Raw genomic sequence first — 23,839 nt, 5'->3', positions numbered from 1 at the left:
AAGATCCTCTTTTTTGAACTTTGTGTAAATGTCACCCTTCTGAATCCGGGGTTTTTTTATTTGTTTTTTTTATTCCTAGGTTTCTGTTCTTGAGATATGGCTCCTTTTTCTTGTTAGCCAAGTGGGCATGGTCCTCAACTTTTGTGGGTGTCCTCTAATAAACCCCACCCTCTTCACTAACAACTAGAGGCATATAAAATAAAGATGGGGCCATATCTCAGGTAGAAAACCCAGATTCAGGAGAACAGCGGCATTTACGCCAGGTATTAAACATTAACGAAAAAGTGACAGGTCTTTAAAAGGACGAGTCCCAAGTGTCATATGCCAAAGAGACTAGATATGACGCCTCAGCTCACCGGTCCTGTTGGAGCAGATTTTTTTTTCACTCAATCTGACCATAATAAATGTAATTGTCAGGTTTATTGCTTCTTGTATAGAGACACATGATGATTTTACAGTTTTGCAGTGAACATTGTGCAGCAAACAAGAGGATAAAAGTAGACTGACCCCGGACCTTCACGTGCAGCAAAAACAGAGAACCCCATTACATACAGTGTTTACATATAGACAAGCGGAGTTCTGTTACATCAGGACACAAAAAACATGAGAACGCGGAAAAGGAGAAAACAGATTTCGGACTACATATAGTCTTCTTACCTCGGCCGCAGCCTTCAGCTTCATACTGATATACAAGTTAGAATCATCTCGGTCTCCCACCTATTGCACAAAAACAGACAAAAACGCAGCTGTACAGTGATAAAGGGGATGGTCCGGCACCACACACTCCCACATCGGGATATGAGCGGAGTCGCAGCTACTCATACCGGCCGGTGCTCGTGCACGCTCGCCAGAATTGTACTGATGACAAGGCATCTACTAGTGTCCCAGCCGGTATATGTAGATTGGATATCATCCACACACCCAAATACAAACGTGAATGGCACCAGATAAAAACCTCTTTAGGCCTTGTGCATGATTTTTATTTATTTTTTTTTATGCAGTTGTCAAATCTGCATGCCTATCCTTATGCTAGCAAAGTCAATCGAGACATTTTGTGCACATGTTGCTTCCTCCCCCTTTGCAGATTTGGTGCAGAAATGTGCAGCATGCCAATTCTTTCAGTGGTTTTTGCTCCATTTTTCCACCTCAGAATACATAAACAAAAAAATAAATATAAAATCGGTGCAATATTTCTGCAACCAAATCAGGAGTGCACACATGCACTAAAGGGGTTTTTCCATTTTCGAAAAACAACAAAAAAAAAAAAAAAACTAAAAACACATCCCTGGGCTTTATTCTCGCTCCCAAGGTCCAGTTTCTGCTACTGTACTTATGCACTGTAGTCAGTCATTAAAGGGAACCTGTCACCAGTTTTTTGCCCTATAAGCTGTTGCCACCACCAGTGGGCTTCTTTACAGTATTCCAAAATACTGTATATAAGAGCCAAGGCTGCTGAGTAGAACAAACGCTCAAATGGGCGTTTTCATCCCCCGGTGTCAACGCCTTCTCTTTTGCCCATCTTTGTCTTCCACCTTCTGAAGCCGCGGTGCATGACATGCCAACGTCATACACACTCGCCGGCATTCAGGTCCTGAGCAGGGCAGATCAAAGTCTTGTAGTGCGCATGTGCGGGACCGGCGAGTGTATGACGTAGACGCATCATGCACACAGGCTTCAGAAGGACGAAGATGGCCAAAAGGAGGTGCCGGCACCGGAGTATGGAGACGCCCATCTGAGCCACATCCACCGCAGCGTGACCGTTAGGTGAGTATTATAAAGTGTTTTTTTTATGTTGTCACAGCAGCCTGGGCTCTTATATACAGTGTGTTAAAATGCTGTATACAAGAGCCCGGTGGTAGTGGCCGCAGCTTATGTGTCTAACGATGTGTCATCGAGGTCACGTCAATAGTGACGCACATCCGGCATCGTTGACATATTGTAGCGTGTGACAGCTACAAGCGATGGTGATCGAGCAAAAATACTCACCTTATCGTTGCTCGATGACACATCATTCATTTTAAAAAAAAAAAAAAAAAAAAAAAAAAATCAAATTCCTGGATGCAGGTTGTTCATTGTTCCCGAGGCAGCACACATTGATCCGTGTGACACCCCGGGAACGGTGAACACAGCTTACCTGCGTCCCGCCGGCAATGCAGAAGGAAGAAGGTGGGCGGGATGTTACATCCCGCTTGTCTCCGCCCCTCCGCTTCTATTGGCTGGCCACTGTGTGATGTCGCGGTTATGGCGAACGTCCCTCCCCCTTCAGGAAGTGGATATGCGCCGCCCACAACGAGGTCATTTGGAAGGCAAGTCCGTGTAACGGGGGTTATCGAGTTTGTGTGTCACGGGCAACAAGTTGCCTGTGCCGCACAAACGATGGGGGCGGGTACAATCGCACAACACATCGACATGTGTAAAGCAGCCTTTACATCCTTTGAAATCAGTAATGGGCTAAGATCAGTCACAAGTAATATCCCCGGGGGAGGGGGTTGTTTAAGGGTCCAGAGTGGTTCTTCCAATGCACTGACAGCCCCGTGCACTTCGACTGATTTGCAAACAGCTTCTACACTAGACCTCAAATCTCTATATAGAAGGTGTAATTCTTATGGCCCAGTCATGCCCCCAATTCTATATATAAAAATGTGCCGACAATTTCACTTTCATCGCCACATGTAGAAAATAAGGTTTGGACCCAGTTTAGTCAGCAAAATCAGAAGCAACCACCACCAAGGCAGCTGCAGACATCCCCGGGGCTTTTCCAGCATTGACACAAGGTCAAACAAAACACAAACCTGCAAAATGGCCAGACCGGGGCGGAAACCTGCGTGACTTTCCTGCATGGCTGCAACTTCATTTTTCAGTCGCTCTCGGACAAGTCTGCAATAAAATGAAGGAAGAGGAGGCATTTTTAGTTGGTGAAAGCCTTACGCAAGAGACTATGTCCTGGGGGCATCTACACCCATGTGTAAAGGCCTCTTTACACACTGCAACATCGCAAGCGACATCGCTGTAACGTCACCGGTTTTGTGACGTAATAGCGACCTCCCCAGCGACATTGCAGTGTGTGAAACACATCAGCGACCTGGCCCCCGCTGTGAGGTCGCTGATCACTACACATATCTCAGGAACGTTTTTTGGTCCTTTGTTTCCCGCTGTGCAGCAAGCATCGCTGTGTTTGACACCGTTACAACGACGTCGTTAGCAACTTCCCTTTCAAAAAGCTGCTTTGACACGTCCCCAATGACTAGCTAGGTCGTTCTGCAGGTCCGGATCGCTGCTGCGTCGTTGGCCAGGTATGCCCGTTTGACAGCTCACCAGAGACTTTGTAGCGATCCCAGCTAAGTTGGGATCGCTGGTGGGATCGCTAGAAAGTATCTGTGTATAGGGGCCTTAAAAGCTGCGCAAGGCAAGTGGGGCAGGTCATGTGGCAAAGTGACGGCCACATCCAGGACGCCTGGCCACAGGGGCGACACTACAGCAGCTTTATAGAAGTGTAAGGACATAGGCAGGGAGATTGGGCTTGGTTTGTTGCAACAAGTGTTCATTAAAAATGTTGGCTCATTTGTCTTCTACAGCGTCTCCGCATCACTGTACATAGCTGCTGAAGAACAGAAATCCATCAGTGAGATCAGGCAGATTTAGGATCACATCATGAATCAGTTTAGGAGTACAACAGACGCTCACTGAAGGATTTACGTTTAAGGCTAGGTTCACACTTCCGTTAAATTGTATCAGTCACAATCCGCTGCTCTGGTAAACAACGGAATCAGTTTAGCGGATTCCGTTGTTCCCATAGACTTGTATGAGCGGCGGATCGTGACTGATGATGCTGCGTTGCATCCTCCAACGTTTTTTGAACAGCGCAATCCGTAGGCTTTCGCTGCGCATGCTCTCTCTGGCGCCTTGCACATGTAACCAGGATAAACATCGGGTTACTAAGCAATACGCTTTTGCCTAGTTACCCGATATTTACCCTGGCTACGTGTACAAGGAACCACCACCACCGAATTCTGTTCTTTGTCATCCGTGTACAACGCATCAGTCACTTGCGTCAAGCAACGCATGTGACTGACGCAAAACAACGTAAATGTGAATTTAGCCTTAGTTAGTCATTCTGTTGTCTGCAATGCACTATGATGCAAAAGAGGGAGGGGAAAAAAAAAAAAAAAAAAAAAAGAAAAAAAAAAATCCAGAAAGATTTAAAAGCAACACCAGTTTTTCCTTCATTGCTGGAGTGGCGCTTTAAATCCAAGTTCCCTGCCACCTACCTGTCATACTCATCCGCCAGCATCATCACCTTTATCTGTGCCACTCTGGCACTTTGTGACCTGCCGACAGCTCCAGTGTTTCATGGAGTGTATTCGAGGTTTGAAATAAATACAAGTCTATGAGAGCTCATTCTGGCTCTCATAGACTTGCATTGAGAACCTGCGATATGACTTCCAGCCAGTCAGAAGGTAAAGTCACAAGATGGCACCACGGGACCAGAATGATGCTGGAGAAGAGGGGGGGGGGGGGGGGGGGGGATGGAGTGGGTGTAAAGACAAAAACACTGGAGGGAGAGTGGTAGAGTATAAAAATGGAGACACCAGTCCAGTGGGAGAAATAGAGAATTTTGTTTACTTACCGTAAATACTTTTTCTTATAGTTCCGACATGGGAGACCCAGACCATGGGTGTATAGCTTCTGCCTCCGGAGGACACACAAAGTACTACACTAAAAAGTGTAGCCCCTCCCTCCGAGCATATACACCCCCTGGATAACCAAATCTAGCCAGTTTAGTGCAAAAGCTGAAGGAGGACATCCACCCACAAGTAGAGATAGAGGAAAACCCGGAAGAACCGGAACCTCTGTCTACAACAACAGCCGGTGAAAAGACACGGAACAAGAAAACTGCCAACAGGCAACAGGGAGGGTGCTGGGTCTCCCATGTCGGAACTATAAGAAAAAGAATTTACGGTAAGTAACAAAATTCTTTTTTTCTTTATCGTTCCGTATGGGAGACCCAGACCATGGGACGTCTCAAAGCAGTCCATGGGTGGGAAATAAACAGAAAACTGAGAAGTAGGCGAAACCTAACTTCACCAATGGGCGACAGCCGCCTGAAGGATGCGTCTGCCCAAGCTCGCATCTGTCGAAGCATGAGCATGCACTTGGTAGTGCTTCGAAAAGGTATGCAGACTAGCCCAAGTGCCAACCTGACTGACCTGCTGAGCCGTGACCTGGTGCCTGAGAAACCAAGAGGCACCGACAGCTCTGGTCGAGTGTGCCTTGATCCCCGGCGGGGGAGGCACTTGAGAACACTGGTAGGCATGGGAAATTGCCGACCTAATCCAACGAGCTAGGGTCGGCTTAGAAACCAAGAGGCCCTCACGCCGACCTGTGGTCAGCACAAAAAGAGGTGCGCCGCCAAACAACAGCGGTGCGAAACACAGATCCGGAGCACCCGCACCAGATCCAGAGTATGCAACGCTTTTTCAAAGCGATGAACAGGAGCCGGACAAAAAGGAAGGCAGGGAAATGTCCTGGTTAAGGTGGAAAGGAGAAACCACCTTAGGGAGAAAGTCCGGAGTCGGACGGAGAACCACCTTGTCTTGATGAAAAACCAAAAAAGGTGACTCCGAAGAGAGAGCAGCCAAATCAGAGACTCTCCTGAGGGAAGTTATGGCCACTAGAAAGACCACTTTCTGTGAAAGACGAGACAAAGAAACCTCCCTAAGTGGCTCAAAGGGGGGTTTCTGGAAAGCCGTGAGGATCAGATTAAGGTCCCAGGGATCCAAGGGCCGCCGGTAAGGCGGAATGGTGTGAGATGCGCCCTGTATGAAGGAGCACCTGAGCCAGCCGAGTGATACGCCGCTGGCACAACAATGACAGAGCAGAGACCTGTCCCTTGAGGAATTGAGGGATAGTCCTAGCTGCAGACGGACTGCAGAAAGGACAGAAGGGCCGGCAAGGAAAAAGGCCAAGAAGCATGGCCGGAAGAGCGACACCAGGACAGGAAAATTCTCCAGGTCCTGTGATAGATTTTGGCCGAGGAATACTTCCGAGCTCGAGTCATAGTGGAGATGACTTCAGGAGAGATACCAGAAGTCGTCAAGATCCAGGACTCAAGAGCCACGCCGTCAATCTGAGAGCCGCAGAATTCAGGCGGAAAAACGGACCTTGTGAGAGAAGGTCTGAACGATCCGGGAGATGCCACGGCACCTCTACGGACAGATGGAGCAGGTCTGGGTACCAAGCTCGCCTGGGCCAGTCTGGAGCAATGAGAATGACCCGACGCCCTCAATTCTGAGCTTGCGCAGAACTCTGAGCAAGAGCTAGAGAGGGAAACACGTAAGAGACGAAACTGGGACAAATCTTGACCCAGCGCGTCCGCTGCAAAGGCCTGAGGATCATGGGAGCGAAGATCCACTTCCGGAGTGCCCCCCTAGCGGTAGTGACCGAAACACTGCCGAATGCAGAGCCCACTCGCCGCTGTCCACGGCTTGACGGTTGAGATAATCTGCCTCCCAGTTTTCCACGCCTGGGATGTGGACTGCGGATATGGTGGACTTGGAGTCCTCCGCCCATTGGAGGATGCGTTGTACCTCCAACATTGCCAGGCGGCCGAGTGTCCCGCCCTGGCAGTTGATGCAGGCAACCACTGTCGCGTTGTCTGACCGGACTCGAAAGCCTTTCACACCTTTTGGTGGGCAAGCACAAAGAGAGCTAGATGCACAGCTTTGATTTCCAGCACATTGATCAAGAGGGCTGATTCGGACGGGGTCCAAGTGCCCTGCGCTCTGGTGGAGATATACTGCTCCCCAACCGGATAGACTGGCATCCGTGGTGAGAATCACCCGGGACGGGGCCAGGAAGGAGTGTCCCTGAAGAGAGAGGGGCCGAAGCCACCACTGAAGGGAGCCCCTGGTTTGTGGCGACAGAGCCACTAACCTGTGCAAGGAGCAAGGTCGCTTGTCCCAACAGCGGAGAATGTCCAGCTGCAGAGGACGCAGATGGAACTGGGCAAAGAAACCGCTTCCATTGACGCCACCATCTGACCCAGCACCTGCATTAGGTGCCTGATGGAATGACGGCGGGGCCTCAGCAAAGGGCGCACCGCCAGTGGAGGGACTGCTGTTTGACTAAGGGCAGGTTCACCCGTGCCGGCAGAGTCTCGAATTGCATCCCTAGGTACATGAGCTTCTGGGTCGGAGTCAGAGTGGACTTGGGAAAAGGACAAGCCACCCGAATTGGACTAGAGTGGCGAGAGTGAGCGAGACACTCCGCTGACAGTCTGCACTGGATGAAGCCTTGACTAGAAGGCCGTCCAGGAAAAAGGGATTACTGCCAACCCCCGGAGGTGCAGAACCGCAACCACTGCTGCCATGACCCTGATGAATACTCGAGGGGCCGTGGCTAACCCGAAGGGAAGAGCCACGAATTGGAAATGTTCCTCTCCGATTGCAAAACGTAGCCAACGCTGGTGTGAAACTGCAATTGGCACATGCAGATAGGCATCTCTGATGTCGATGGATGCCAGGAAATCTCCTTGGGTCATTGAGGCAATGACTGATCGCAGAGACTCCATGCGAAAATGCCGCACCTGAACATGCTTTTTGAGAAGCCTGAGATCCAGGATGGGCCGGAAGGAACCGTCCCTTTCGGGGACTAGGAAGAGATTTGAGTAGAAACCTCTGAACCGTTCCCAGGCGGGAACCGGTACAATTACTCCGTTGGCCTGCAAGGGTGCCACGGCCTGTGAGAAGGCGGCGGCCTTGGAGCAGGGGGGAGTTGACAGAAAAAATCTGTTTGGCGGGCTGGATAGAATTCTATCCTGTAGCCGTGGGAGGTGATATCCCGCACCCACTGATCGGAGATGTGTTGAAACCACACGTCGCCAAAAGCGGGAGAGCCTGCCACCGACCAAGGACGTTGCTGGCGCGGCCAGATAGTCAAGAGGCGGCTGCCTTAGTGGCAGCAGCTCCTGCTCTGAGGACGCGGCTTCGTGCGTCAGATGGGTTTTTGGTCCTTGGCTGAGTTAGTGGACGAGGCCGAGGGCTTAGAGGAACGAAAGGAACGAAACCTCGACTGGTTCCTGCCCTGGACAGGTTTCCTGGTTTTGTTTGTGGCATGGAAGTACTCTTCCCGCCAGTAGCTTCCTGAATAATTTCATCCAGTTGTTCACCGAACAGCCTGGGCCCAGCAAATGGGAGCCCAGCAAGGTACTTCATTGAAGAAGCGTCTGCCTTCCACTCTCAAAGCCACAAGATCCTGCGCATAGCGAGAGAATTAGCCGAAGCCACCGCAGTGCGGTGAGAAGTCTCCAGCATGGCAGACATGGCATAGGATGAAAAGGATGAAGCCTGGAAGTTATGCAACCATGTCGGGCATAGAGTCCCTGGTGAGGGAATGCATCTCCTCTAGAGAAGCAGAGATGGCTATGAGAGCCCCCACTGCTGCAAAAGATGGGGAGAACGAGACCCCTGCCGCCTCAGATACAGATTTGGCCAGAAGGTCAACCTGGCGGTTAGTTACTCTTCCCGCCAGGTAATCCTTAAGAGAGGTGTCATCAGCCACTGATACAACTGTCCGGGCTGAGAGTCTAGACACCGGAGGCTTAGGTGAATGAGCCCACTCCTTGACCACCTCTGGTGGAAACGGAAAACGGTCATCAGAACCACGCTTTGGGCAGCGTCTGTCAGGACAGGCCCTAGGCTTGGTCACAGTGGCCTGAAAACTGGAGTGGTTAAGGAACACACTCCTTGTTCTCTTGGGCAAGGTAAACTGGTGCTTTTCTGCCAGAGAGGGTTGCTCCTCTGATACAGGCGGATTGAGGTCCAGTACAAAATTAATGGACGCAATCAAATCACTAGCATCTGCGTCACTTTCGGGCAGATCAATGGGGTACATGGAGGTAGCGTCCGAGCCCCCAGTAAAGGCATCCTCCTCGTCCTGCGAGTCAGCTCGTGAATCAGAGCCGCGGGACGAGGAAGGAGAGGGGACCCTGCGTCTCCTTTTAGGAGGACGGGGTCCGAGACCAGATGGAGAATCCTCTGTGAGCTTTGCTGAGCGAGCTGTAGCAGCAGAAGCGCCCTGAGAAGGGGGCTAATGCATGCTCAGCAGAGTCCGGGACAGCTGTCCCATGGAGAGAAGGATTCTGCCCAAGCCGGGGGTTCAGCCACCGGAGCCGGAGCAGCCGGAGGAACCACTGGGGATGAGACTCCAGGCTGAGGCACCACCATGTTAGAGCAGGCATCACAATGTGGTTAGGCAGTAGGAGCCTACATGCAGTGCATATTGAGTACAGCCTTGCTGCTCGTGTGAGACATGCTGCTGAAGTGGGGGCTCTGAGTCAGAATGACCCCCAGCAGACTATATAAGCAGAGTATATAATATAAGCAGGTCCACAACCGGAGGTTGTGGCTTGCCATACTGTCTGACCTTCTGCCAACCCCTCTCTGTGCCCTCCAGATCCCACAGCCCGGACACCCAGAGAGATACTGCAGCCAGCGCCGATCGCTGTGCTGACATAAGAACGTTGATAAAATGGCGCTTCTGCCCAAGCCGGAGCGAGGAGAGGGGGCGGGGCCTACTGTAAGAGCGGGATCCCGAGGGCCAAGGAGATATACAGGGGAGGGAAACATTTCCTCAGAGAGGAGTGTCCCTATGCTGAGCCGAACGGCTGCTGGGCGGAGCCGCACTGTCCCTCTGCATGATTGGCATGCAGGGGCAGTGAAAACGAAACTAGGCCTCAGGCGAAGCCGGGGCCTAAATTTAACGATGCGGCCGGCGCGCAGGCACCATCGGCGCGGTTCTCTGGTGAAAACCAGAGAACCGGCTGGAAATGTCAGAATACATACACAGCACACTCTCCCCAACAATAAAGTACAAGGGACCCCCGGATAATAACGTCTCAGATACTTAGCTTGTGAGACGCAGGGCCAGGTCCCTGAGGGATGAGTGCTCCGTCCGGCAGGATCCTGAAAGGGCTGCGGATGGAGACCGGTCTCCTGCAAGGCAGGGAGAACCGTGCTGGCTCCCACTTCAAGCCAGAGCCCGAGGGGATGGTGAAGGAGCGCGGCATGAAGGGCTCCAGCCCTGAAATCAACCTTAACAACACCGCCGACACAGTGGGGTGAGAAGGGACATGCCGGGAGTCCAGGATTGGACCCGCTTTTCTTCAAACTCTTTCCAAAAAATCAAAATCAGATGAGAATGCATGTGTGGATGTGTGCCTCCTGAACACGAAGCATTGAACTGGCTAGATTTGGTTATCCAGGGGCTGTATATGCTCGGAGGGAGGGGCTACACTTTTTAGTGTAGTACTTTGTGTGTCCTCCGGAGGCAGAAGCTATACACCCATGGTCTGGGTCTCCCATAAGGAACGATATAATATAATATAATATAATATATATATATATATATATAAAAATGCTGGAATGGTCCTTTAATGAAATCCTATTATAAGACGGTTTTTTGGAAAAAAAAAAAACAAAAAAAAAACCCAAAACCAAACAAGTTGTTTGGACTGCAAACTAGCAGCCTACAAATGTCTGAAGGCTTGTCAGAGAAGAGGAATCATCCTTCCACCATTCTAGGACTAAAATAGATGCATGGATTTAGGTATAAGAATTTGCACCCCCCACAAGGGTGTCATTATTGATTAACATACAAATTCTTCAGGTATTGACCACAAGTCCTGTAGGCCTCTTTCACACATCCAGTTTTCACCATCAGGCACAATCTGACGAATTGCGGATAAAACTGATCCAGCATCGGATCAGTTTTATTCCCCATAGACTTGTATTAGGGTCGGATTGTGCCGCACGGCCTTGCGTTGCATACAGCGAAATTTCTTCATCAAGCTGCCGGAAAGGACGCAGCATGGAAGGTTTTTTTGTCTTCAGCAAAAAAATGGTCCACAGCGGATACGGCATGTTGTATAATGGAAGTCTATGGGTGCCATATCTGTCGTCATCCAGCATGTTGTATAAAAGAAGCCTATGGACACCGGATCCGTCAACATCCAGCATATGACGGAATCCAATGAGGGATCCGTTTTTTTTTTTTTTTTTTAACTGCGCACGCTCCGTATCACAACGGATCGGTCAAAAAACGGAAGGAACGCATGGAAAAAAAAAACAAAACGATGCGACGGATTTGTTTTCCGCCAGATCCATCGCATCAGTTTTTTAGCCGGATCGTGCCTGATGGCGATCCGTGGTGTACACGTCCTAGAGCTGGTCAATTGGAGATGCAGAAGGAGCAGAGCCTCAGAAGGACAGGCAGGAGGAGCATGGGTGCTGTATAATACACAGGAGGGAGTCACCCTCACATTATGGAGGGGCCTTTGGTGTAGGACAGCGGACGTGTGTGATCTCTGCTCATGTGACCCCTCCGGATGCAGATATATCCCCCCAGGGAGCGGATGACCATTATACAGCTTATAACATAATATGATCACCAGCATGTGACGCCCCGGGTCATGCCCAAGAGAGCAAAGCAAGCAACTAGAAACCGGGCATCACGCCACCATGTAACAAGGGGGCAAAGTGTAATGTTTTCCCTTCCAGGTCACTTTACGAGACTCATACAAGAACACAATGAGGGCGGCCGATAACCCCAGAAAGGCCAGAAAGTGGAGGATGGGAGGGTAAATGGCCAAAAAGCTTTTTCTAAACTAATCAAAGTAACTATAATGATATGTGTTGGAATAACGAGGATTTAACCCATTATACACCATCACCCTGTATTAAAGGGAATCTGTCACCAAGTTTTTTCTGGCCCATCTGCAGAGACAGAGACCCTGATTCCAGGGATGTGTCACTGAGCTGTTTGCTGTCAATTTGATAATATCACTGTTTAATCTGCTGCACATCTAGCAGTTACAGATTTTATGAGCATGCTGGACTACCTGCAGCACGCCAAGTAGTCCTGTAATAATCTACTGCTGATTAAACAGTGATTTTATTAAAACTACACTAAGCAGCTCAGGGAAACAAAAAAAAAAAAAAAAAAAAAAAAAAGACATTGCTGGAATCAGGATCTCTGCCCCTATATGATATAGGGGCAGAGATCGTGATTCCAGGTTAGGTGGCAAAAACCTGGAGGTAACAGATCCTTTAATCTTCCATGAGGCAACACAAGACCCCCAGAAGCACTAACACCTAGGGGCCAAAGCCATAGTACCACCACTGCAGCTTCTTTAACTGCAGAGAGTCATCAAACAACGAGACAATATAAAGGTCGGGTCAACAGGGAGGGGGAGAGAGAACAAATACAAAAATAAATAAATAAATAAATAGATGACCAGCGCTGCACCCCTACAGGGGGTTTCTCCCAGCTTGGGTGAAACGTGAACACTGCAGCCGATCAGCAGCTAGCAACTGACTGCAGCGCTCATCTCAGCAGAGGGCTGATCATAGATAAACATTTTCTCTTTAACCCATTTGGAGGGAATAATATATATATATATATATATATATATATATATATATATATATATATATATATATATATATATATATATATATATATATATATATATATATATATATATTACATACACACACAGATGTGGAGGATCTAGGGTCAGTCTCCAGCACTTTATACTGTTAACCCCTACAATGCCACTCTATGCACTCATAAGACCCAGCAGGTTTTGTTAGAAAAAAAAAAAAAGAAAATCCATCAGATTGACAGAATATTCTCACAGCTGGGAGTTTATTACAAATTATTTCTGATTAATACAATGGCCTTAAAAAGTACGGGCTGCCACAATGTACCAAACCCTCAGCTGTGGGCTTCCTGCAATGGTCATTTGCCTGGAGCAGATGCAATTGTAACAAACCCTCAGCAGTGAGCCCCTAGATTCCAGGCTGGGACCCCCCTCTCCCCCTCTTTGCACTTTAAAAAGTTTCACAACTTTTAATTTAACCCCCGGTGTGCTGAACAGTCCCACCCTGGCAACTTGGGACCCTCCGACTGCACCCCTGTATACGCCGGGGGCCCCACGCGCTTTCTTAACCCCTGCACTGCCTGGGCTGAGGTTAGGGGAGGGGGGGGCTGCAGCACTCACCCGGACACGACCTTCCCGCTGAGGAGCTGGGCCGGCATGCTGGCTGCACAGAGCGGGGGGATGCGGCTCCACAGCACTCCGATGTTGCGGGACGAGGAAAAACTCCGTGGAGGCAAGCAGACCCTCGTGGTGAGGCTGCAAGATCACTGCGCATGCGTCGATAAGTGGGCGTGCTTAGGACGGTGCATGGGCGTAATTTGTAGAGGTTAGCCCCGCCCCCGTATAAAAGCGCAGCCCTCAGGCGCTGGTAGCGTGACTGGCCGTTTAACCCTTTCCTCTTGCAGCTAATTTCCGTTTTCTTCACCCTCCTCCTCCTCTTTCTTCCGTGACAGAACCGTATCAGGGCTGTATTTTGCAGGATGAGTAGTAATTTTACCTTATAAAAACAAAAGAAAATACCAGGAGATGGAAAATGGTTCCAAAATTGGCTTCTGTGACCTCTTTCTGAAGCCTGTAAGTTTTTTATCGGTTCCATTTCTATCTGATATCATTTCATGCAATAGAAAAGATTTTTCTATGTTGGGAACAGCACTAGGGCCATGTTCATGTCGTGGGCGGGGAGGGGGACGCTGCGCTCGCCAACGCTCGGGTCCGGCGCTGCTGCTTGCTGCTGGCTGCTCGTTGGCTCGAGCGGTGGGCCGGACCTGGGGACCCGAGCGGCGCTCCTCGCCCGCGAGTGAAAGGGGCGGTTTTGGGTTTGGGAAGTTGGTCCGTGACACCACCCACGGTTCGTGGTGAGGTTGGGACACCACCGCCGCTCTGGACGGGGATCCCGGGAGCGATGACAGGGAGCAGCCGAGATGTTTCTCTCCCCTCCGTGGGTAGGGGGTTGGTGGTCCCGGCGAGGTGACGGGGGAGGCAGGGTTGGCGAGGTGCTGGGGCAGCGCGGTGCCAGATGGCACGGTGGCACTCACTCAGCCAAGAATGGATACAGACTCTCCGGTAAAACAAACGGCTGGATGGACGGGTCCTGCAGCCGGCTGCCGTGGTCACTCCCGGAAGGTTGGTGGTGGCTGCCTTTCCCTGCACCTGTTGTGTGTCTTCGGTCCCGATGGCTTCCCACCGGTAACCCGCTCCCCAGCTTGGATATGTGCCGGAGGAGGTCCTTTTGCCCGCAGGCTCTGGCCCTGGGAATTCTAGCTGTGGCGGTAGCTGTATTTCCCTTTCTCGGTTTGGACGGTTGCCTTCAGTCGGGTCTTTGCTGCTAGGAAACCCCGGAGGTTCCGGTCGCTAACGGATTTGACCGGTTTAACGGTGACTCCAAGCCTGGTCGGGGTCCATAGGGCCTGACGGTTTGTGCTGGCTTCTTTTCGCTCCCCGGTTCGGTACCGGCGGGCCACCGCCCGTCCCCGATCCTACGGTTCCGCGTCAATCGGCCTCTCCTGCAGACGGCCACCACCGTCTGCCAACCTTGCTCTCGGTGCCCGGGCCACGTACCCGGACACGGTCAGATTGCTCCTCTGCTACCACTTCGCTCCTTCTCCTTCACTCTCCCTCCACTAAACTCCTCAACTACTCTGACTTCCTTTCCCGCCTCCAGGACTGTGAACTCCTCAGTGGGTGGGGCCAACCGCCTGGCTCCACCCCACCTGGTGTGGACATCAGCCCCTGGAGGGAGGCAACAAGGATTTGTGTGTGGCTGGTGTGCCTAACTCGGGGTGTGGGGTGTGTTGTTGCAGTACCTGTGACGACCTGGCTTGTCCAGGGCGCCACATTCACACCTCAGTTTTATTTTAGGAGGATTTGGAGAGGGCGTGCAATGGAAACTGCCCGAAAAAGGCGCTGAGAGGTGGCTCCAAAGACTCGTCCTATCCATTTCTATGTAAAATGCGCTTTGCTGGTCTTATCTTCCGTCTTTTAAGCATCTTTAGATTTTAAAAAATGCCAAAGAAGTGACCTGACTGATCTTCAGGGGGTTTTCTCTTGGAAGACGCTTTGTACGTTAGGGTACCACTTGAAAAATCATCATGACTATTCCTGAGCAGCATATGGAGCATTTTGTGAGCGTTTCCGCTTTGAAAAAAAAGCTGTTTTACTCATTGTTAAAAAAGAATACTTAAAAACAATACTTAAAGACCTTATGGAAATTCTTGAGCGCCCCTGATTCTGACGCTCTTTTCCGTTTTGCTCTATGGCGCTCCATTGCAGAGATATTCACATTTTTAGCTTTTGGAGCGCAGTATGTGAAATCTCTGCTTGCAGACCGACCGGAAGTTTCTTCAGAGTCTTCCCTGAGTTGTGCGCTTTCACTCCTCCATCCCAGGTGCTGCCAATCACAGCTCTGCAGATGATTAACCAGTATCACAGGCTCCCAAGCTGTGATTGGCTGCATCTGGGGCAGGTGAAGGAGCAGAACTCAAAGACGACTGACGAAACGCCCAGTTGTACTATAATGTGACATTTCACATACTGCGCTCAAAAAGCAACAAATGTGAATCTGACGCCCTGGACTAGCCAGGTAGTCACAGATAGCGCCCCGCACAACACCTGTCCCCTAATAAGGTGTCACCAGCCAACCAGTAAAACCCTAGTCACCCCTCTCAGGGCTTGATGTTCACAGCAGCAGGGGGCGGAGCCAGGCGGTTGGCCACGCCTACCGAGGAGTTCAGAGAGCCTGAGGCGGGAAAACGTCAGATGAAGTTTGGAGGAGTTGTTAGTAGGAGTGAAGAGAGTAGCAGCTGGCCTGTACCCAGGTCTGCAGAAATCTGACAGGTGCCAGGGTTGGAGCCCGGGCACCTTTGGCTAGGAGGCAAGCGGTGGCCTCAGCTTGCAGGAACCGGGAAGACGGCTCGGTTGAACCGTGGTGGATCGGGACAGGGTAGTGGCCCGCCGGTACCGACCCGGGGAACCGACTGGAAACCAGAGCACAAAGGGGGGTACTCAGACCCTGAAACGAGGTCCAGAATCCACTGGACTGAGTTAATTAACTGATTGCGGTCTGGACTATAGGTCCTTTCCCACCCAAAGTCCCGACTGAAGACAACAGCCCAACAAGGGGGATAGAAAGCCACCGCTCAGGCAGAGAGATCCCACAGGCCAGCGTCTGCGGGCAAAAGGACATTCACAAAGCCGGGGAGCGGACTCCCGTCGCTGAAGCGCAGGCAGCCCAAGTACACAACACGGTGCAGGAAAAAGGCCAAGACCACCGTACCGGGTGGGGGACCCAACGCAGCCAAAATGGATGTGTTCTGCTTTTCAAGCAAAGTCTATGGGAATTTGGGTTTCTTGTCCGCACTATGCAGTTCAAACTGCAGCCTTTTTGTTGCAGAACTTTGGTCAAAAACTCACCTTTGCAGGGCAAAACCCAAATGGCAAAAACAAAAATAGGACAATTGTTTTTGCCATTTGGGTTTTGCACTGCAAAGCTGAGTTTTTGACCAAAGTTCTGCAACAAAAAGGCTGCAGTTTGAACTGCAAAGTGCGGACAAGAAAACCAAATTCCCATAGACTTTGCTTGAAAAGCAGAACACAACCATTTTGGCATTAAACGCTGCAGTTGAAAAAGCAGGTAAAAAGCAAAGTGCGCACATAGCCCTAGGACGATGTATAAACCTACAACATACAAGACTGTGATGGTATACGGTGCCTGGGTGTCACATGCACTGTGTATGACCGCATGGAGTACTGAGCACACAGGATGGCAGGAGCTTCATCGATAGTAGTAAATGAGTATTTCTCAATGAATATTGACTTAGCAGCATCTTCCACTTAGTGACAAGTTACTACAACAATACGACATTAGGACAGGTGTTGTGCAGGTCCCCATAGGAACACGCCACTCCTAGCTGCCAGGTAGGAGCCCATGCACTTGTACCGCAGAAGCCACAGTCAGCGGCAGCGAGATCGTGTTACTGCTACAGAACCACAATTACAGAAAATCATTGTCCGGCAGGATGTCAGACGTGTCCAATCAGTACAGCTACGAGGATCCAATCGAAAGGTTATTTCACAGCGATTCTTCTCCGAGCAGATCTCATCCCAAGTTTCGGGATTCTCTGAAGTCATTTTCAGAGGTATAGCCTGGAAACTATTATATTTATGTCCCTATTAGTAATTAACAGACATTGTACTATGTGTTGAATATATTATTACTAGTGATGGGCGAATACTAAATATTCAGGTCAGGTTTGGGATATTCATACTGAATACCCAGTACTATTCCAATATTCTTCACAAATAACAAATCTAATGTAAGTCAATAGGGAACCCGGGCATTTTTCTTGAAGATTTCCCAGAAAAATGCTCAGGTTCCCCATTGTCTTGCATTAGGTTCATTATTCGAGCTGAATACTGGAATAGTACTGCGTATTCAGTACGAATAATCTGAATCAGAATATTTAGTATTCGCCCATCACTAATTATTACTGCTGTGGTTGTAGGCCTTTGCCCCCATTGTTGTAGACACCAGGGCTCCCCACTTTTTTAAGGGGTTTTTCACTACACATTAATATTGTTGTCTTAACCAAAGAATAGGTCATTAGTGATGAGTGGACACTAGAAATGCTCAGGTACTCTGTACTCGTAACTAGTGATGAGCAGGCACTACCATGCTCAGGTGCTCTGTACTCATAACTAGTGATGAGCGGACACTACCATGCTTGGGTGCTCTGTACTCGTAACTAGTGATGAGCGGGCACTACCATGCTCGGGTGCTCTGTACTCATAACTAGTGATGAGCGGACACTACCATGCTCGGGTGCTCTGTACTGGTAACTAGTGATGAGCGGGCACTACCATGCTCGGGTGCTCTGTACTGGTAACTAGTGATGAGCGGGCACTACCATGCTCGGGTGCTCAGTACTGGTAACTAGTGATGAGTGGGCACTACCATGCTCGGGTGCTCTGTACTCGTAACTAGTGATGAGCGGGCACTACCATGCTCGGGTGCTCTGTACTCGTAACTAGTGATAAGCGGGCACTACCATGCTCGGGTGCTCTGTACTCGTAACTAGTGATGAGCGGACACTACCATGCTCGGGTGCTCTGTACTCGTAACTAGTGATGAGCGGACACTACCATGCTCGGGTGCTCTGTACTCGTAACTAGTGATGAGCAGTTGTCGCGGGCGGAGGAGGGGACGCCGCGCTCTCCCACCGCTGCTCGGGTCCGGCTGCCGCGGCTGCCGCTGCCTGCTGCTGCTCGGTGGCTCGAGCGATGAGCCGGATCCCGGGGACTCTAGCGGCGCTCCTCGCCCATGAGTGAAAGGGGGTTGTTGGGTGTGGGGATTGTTTATTGTCCGTGACGCCACCCACGGTTGTGGTGATTTGTAGCACCACCGCTGCTCAATATGGGGATCCCGGGAGTGGTAATGCGGAGCAGCCAGGTGTTGTATTGCCCCTCCGTGGGTAGGGGTTGGTGATCCCGGGGCCCAGGGATGGTGTGGAAGATGCAGGGCCTGGTGGGCGCAGGGACGCGGGGGCAGCGCTGTGCCTTGCGGCACTGTGGTACTCACTCAGCCTGAGACGTTGACACAGATTTTACGGTAAACCACACGGCTGGAAAGACGGTTCCCACGGACGGCTGCACTTGCTCTCCCAGCAGGTAACGGTGATGTCCCTCTGACCTGCACCTAGTGTTTCTGTGTTGATAGCAATGGGTTCCCACCGGTAACCCGCTCCCCGGCTTGGATATGGGCCGGAGGAGCCCTACTTTGCCCGCAGACGCTGGCCCGAGGAACTGGTGCCCTGGCGGTGGCGGTGTTCCTCCTCAATGGTTGGACTGTTGCCTTCAGTCGGGACTTGGTTGTTGGGGGATCGACGTCCCCTTCACTGACAGATTCGGCAAATTATGGCGACTCCTAGCCTTGCCGGGGTCCGAGAGGCCCCTGCCCTGGTGCTGACTGTCCTTCGTATACTGCTCCAGACCGCCGGGCCACTACCCGTCCGCGGTCCTTCCAGCAACCTCCGAGCAGTCCCCCTCCAGACGATCACCGCTGTTGCTGACCTTGCTGACTCTGTCCTGCACTTAGCTGGACTAACTTCAGGGCTTTCTACGCTCACTTTTGCTTCTTTTCTTCTTTACTCACTACCACTCCACTTTCACTTAGCTCCTCTACCACTTCCTTCTACTTTCACTTCCCTCATTGTTCTGCCTGGTTCTTCCCGCCTCCAGGGCTGTGAACTCCTCGGTGGGCGGAGCCAACCGCCTGGCCCACCCCCCTGGTGTGAACATCAGCCCCTGGAGGAAGGCAACAAGGATTTTAGTAGCCTTGGTGTTCCTAACTGGGATGTAGGGTGTGGTGGTGTGTTGACCTGTGACCCCTGGCTTGCCCAGGGCGTCACACGGGCAATACCATGCTCGGGTGCTCTGTACTCGTAACTAGTGATGAGCGGGCACTACCATGCTCGGGTATATCAGTACTCGTAATTAGTGATGAGCGGGCACTATCATGCTCAGGTGCTGTGTACTCGTAACTAGTGATGAGCGGGCACTACCATGCTCGGGGGCTCGGTACTCGTAACTAGTGATGAGCGAGCACAACCATGCTTGGGTGCTCAGTACTCGTAACTAGTGATGAGTGGGCACTACCATGCTCGGGTGCTCGGTACTTGTAACTAGTGATGAGCGGGCACTACCATGCTCGGGAGCTCAGTACTCGTAACTAGTGATGAGCGGGCACTACCATGCTCGGGTGCTCAGTACTTGTAACTAGTGATGAGCGGGCACTACCATGCTCAGGTGCTCAGTACTCGTAACTAGTGATAAGCGGACACTACCATGCTCGAGTGCTCAGAACTCGGAACTACCATGCTCGGGTGCTTGGTACTTATAACAAACAGTTGGACGCTTGGACAGGCTCCCGAAAAATTCCAAAACTCCCCATTGACTTCCATTATACTCGGCACTCTAGTCATGCCCATCCAAGCATCCAACTGCTCATTAAGAGTACTGAGTACCCGAGCATGGTAGTGTTCGCTCATCACTAGTTACGAGTACCGAGATCCCGAGCATGGTAGTGCCCGCTCATCACTAGTTACGAGTACCGAGATCCCGAGCATGGTAGTGTTCGCTCATCACTAGTTACGAGTACCGAGATCCCGAGCATGGTAGTGCCTGCTCATCACTAGTTACGAGTATCGAGATCCCGAGCATGGTAGTGCCTGCTCATCACTAGTTACGAGTACCGAGATCCCGAGCATGGTAGTGTTCGCTCATCACTAGTTACGAGTATCGAGATCCCGAGCATGGTAGTGCCCGCTCATCACTAGTTACGAGTACGGAGCATGGTAGTGCTTGCTCATCACTAGTTATGAGCACCAAGCATGGTAGTGCATGCTCATCACTATTGGTCATTCATATACATGCAATGGAAAACACATTTAAATGGGCACCCCCCATGGACCCAACAGAAGCTGGTGGTTAACATTGTATAGAGTGGAAAACCGCTGTTTATTTGGCACCCCTGGATACTGCAGAACAGCTCCTATTCATTTGAATGGACATGAGCTGCAGTACCCAGCAATGACCACTACACAGTGTGTGGCGCTGTGCTCTTTCTCCTCTGGCAGCTGCTTATGTCACCTGAAAATAAAAAGATCGTCCATTGAAAATCCTGCTGCCCGATCCTTCTCTCCTCCGATATCATCAGCCGGTTGACAAGTCTATCCAACTTTCATCCAATGTGTATGGGGGCATCAAGGGGGAAACCCAAGTTATTCACTGTTGCCCTGCAAATCTATCCTGTGTATAGTGTCAATGGATTAATAAGAAGTAGTGAAGGAACAGAATCCAGGATTTCTAACCAGGAACTATAGAAAACTTGACGGTCTTAGAAAACTTCCAATCACATGGTTGTCCTCAGTGTAACTTCCGAAGTGACAGTGGGCGGCTTTCTTCTGTAGTCTCACATCTCACATGTTCCCCAGATTTGTTGGCTTTGCTGTAAGTGAAGCAAATGAAGATGTTGCTTCCAATTATAATCTATGATACTATTAATCATTTTTCCACTTTTGAAAGTTCTACATGAACTGGTCAGTAAATTTTAGGATTATAATGAATCAATTTTCTGTTAACCCCATTTGTGTAATCCCGTACACATTGTATTTGTTAAAATAAATTATAATGAATTGCATCGTCTCTGAGCACCAGGCGGTCTCTTATGATTGAACTAATAAAGCTTTGTTCCCCTAAAGAAGCTGCAACATCAGCCAAAAATCAGCTGTGCAAAGAATGGGTGCAGGATAGGTACCAACTAGATGAAGCTCTCACCTCACACCGTCCACCATCTTTTTTGTGGTTTCAACATTGGGAATTATGAGAGAGAAATGAGAGAGTAAGGTGTACTCTGTCCATCCAGATAGCTCTAGCCTTGGTTTTTCTACCCAAAAGAGGGTCCGACGACTGGGACCCCTTCCACCATCTTGAATAAATCGGAGGTGCACTTGCTTGGTTCAGCTCCATTTATTCCCTACAGGACTTCCAGAACTAGGCTGCAAGCTACTTGGCTGATACCACCCACAAATGGAGCGGAGGTCCATTCAAGATGGGGCTCTGCAGAGTCCAGTTTTAGGGATTCCAGTTTTCGGAATCACTGGGGGTCCAAGTGGTCGGACTCCCAACGATTAGCAAGCTATCCCCTATTTTGGGAATAACCCTTTAAAGCCTCCATTCACACTGGTTGAAAGTAAGTCAAAACTCCAAATAGATTATTGTTTTTAAGACATATTCTCATTTCAGACATTGATGACATAGCCAGCGAAAATTCCATAAGACTAGAGCTACACAGTGGCGACAAATACTGCACGGCACTGTAACATTGGATGTAATGATTTCCTATGGTGCCGCAACCTTCCACATACTGCGTTACAGAGTCGCAAATGTTTCCAAATGGGTTGGATTTTTTATCTCAAGGAGTATGAAACACATTGGCCATAGACTTCAGTGCAAGTAACACAAGACAGGCTACTGGTCTGTTTTATTTAGTGCAAAATCACAGCTCCAAAAGTCACAGCTTCAAAAGTCACAGCTCCCAAAAGTCACAGCTCCCAAAAGTCACAGCTCTCAAAAGTCACAGCTCTTAAAATCACAGCTCCTAAAATCACAGCTCTCAAAGTCACAGCTCTCAAAGCCACAGCTCTCAAAGTCACAGCTCCCAAAAGTCACAGCTCCCAAAAGTCATAGCTCCCAAAAGTGACAGCTCTCAAAAGTCATAGCTCTCAAAAGTGACAGCTCTCAAAAGTCACAGCTCCCAAAAGTCACAGCTCCCAAAAGTCACAGCTCCCAAAAGTCACAGCTCTCAAAAGTCACAGCTCCCAAAAGTCACAGCTCTCAAAAGTCACAGCTCTCAAAAGTCACAGCTCCCAAAAGTCACAGCTCTCAAAAGTCACAGCTCTTAAAATCACAGCTCCTAAAATCACAGCTCCAAAAGTCACAGCTCCCAAAAGTCATAGCTCCCAAAAGTGACAGCTCTCAAAAGTGACAGCTCTCAAAAGTGACAGCTCTCAAAAGTGACAGCTCTCAAAAGTCACAGCTCCCAAAAGTCACAGCTCCCAAAAGTCACAGCTCCCAAAAGTCATAGCTCTCAAAAGTTACAGCTCCAAAATTCATAGCTCCAAAAATCAAAGCTCCCAAAAGCCATAGCTCCCAAAAGTCATAGCTCTCAAAAGTTACAGCTCTCAAAAGTTACAGCTCCAAAATTCATAGCTCCAAAAATCAAAGCTCTCAAAAGTCATAGCTCCCAAAAGTCATAGCTCTCAAAAGTCATAGCTCTCAAAAGTGACAGCTCCCAAAAGTGACAGCTCTCAAAAGTGACAACTCCAAAAGTCATAGCTCCCAAAAGTCACATCTCCCAAAAGTCACAGCTCCAAAAGTCACAGCTCCCAAAATCACAGCCCCAAAAGTCACAGCTCTCAAAAGTCACAGCTCCCAAAAGTGACAGCTCCCAAAAGTGACAGCTCCCAAAAGTGACAGCTCCAAAAGTCATAGCTCTCAAAAGTCATAGCTCTCAAAAGTCACAGCTCTCAAAAGTCACAGCTCCAAGAATCACAGCTCCAAAAGTCACAGCTCCAAGAATCACAGCTCTCAAAAATCACAGCTTCAAAAGTCAAAGAAAAGTTGCTCAAATTTATATGTCTCGCAATGTGGCCCTAATGCCAGATAGAGGCTGGGAAAGTCGAGGGGGCTGCGCTTCCATTTCTCTCCATTCCCTTCTATAGGAGTTCTATGTGACATTTATGGCATCTTTTCCCGGGAGACGGGAATCCATAGAAATGTGTAATTGTTAATTTTAATCTTTTGCCTTTTTTTTTTCTTTTAGTTTCACGATCATGAACATTCATACACCAAAAGTAAAGATGGCTCCCAGCAGAAAGCTAAAAGGTATTGCTCTTGTGTTGTTGTAAGTTAATTGCTAAAGTTTACCCAAAGACACAATATAAGGTCTCATTCAGACGAGCGGATTCAAATCGGAAAGCAAACAGACAGCACACGGACCAGTGATATTAAATAGGGCTGCCCGTGTGAAAAAGCTGCAGCCTGCTCTAGTCCCTTCATCCTTTCAAGTCTATGGGTGTGCATAAAAAACAAAAAATCAGATACGAATCCATACGGATCATCTGCTGTCACGCGGGCCGTTGAGTGGACGCCTGGCAAGTGACGCAACACAGTGTGCACCGAAAAACAATAGAACGGATGGCCCTGGTGCTAGGGGGAGGGAAGCGGGGTCACCTCCTAACACTCACCTGAGGCTGATCCCTGCACTCCCTAACGTCTCTAGATAGATACTTCCCCTGTGCGCCTTCATGTGCCCAGGCCCTCACTGACCCTAAATTCACCCTGAGT

At 49.8% G+C, this 23,839-nt stretch overlaps 1 protein-coding gene across 1 annotated transcript in view; it reads right to left on the bottom strand.

The window, feature by feature from the left end:
- MTHFD1 (methylenetetrahydrofolate dehydrogenase, cyclohydrolase and formyltetrahydrofolate synthetase 1) overlaps positions 1 to 13,213 on the bottom strand; it is an 87,568-nt gene extending 74,355 nt beyond the window's left edge. Inside the window, exons 1-3 of the mRNA XM_075331222.1 lie at positions 13,061 to 13,213; positions 2,793 to 2,877; positions 658 to 717 (exon numbers count right to left, since the gene is read on the bottom strand). Of these exons, the coding sequence (XP_075187337.1) occupies positions 658 to 717; positions 2,793 to 2,877; positions 13,061 to 13,098 (183 nt within the window). The 5' untranslated portion in view covers positions 13,099 to 13,213. The remainder of the gene's footprint in view (positions 1 to 657; positions 718 to 2,792; positions 2,878 to 13,060) is intronic.
- Between the last annotated feature and the right edge of the window lie 10,626 nt (positions 13,214 to 23,839).

The sequence above is a fragment of the Anomaloglossus baeobatrachus genome, chromosome 12 (genome assembly GCF_048569485.1).
Source record: "Anomaloglossus baeobatrachus isolate aAnoBae1 chromosome 12, aAnoBae1.hap1, whole genome shotgun sequence".
NCBI classification, from domain to species: Eukaryota; Metazoa; Chordata; class Amphibia; order Anura; family Aromobatidae; genus Anomaloglossus; species Anomaloglossus baeobatrachus.
The sequence above is the reverse complement of the archived record's forward strand: the minus strand, read 5'-3'. Positions and strand labels throughout refer to the sequence as shown.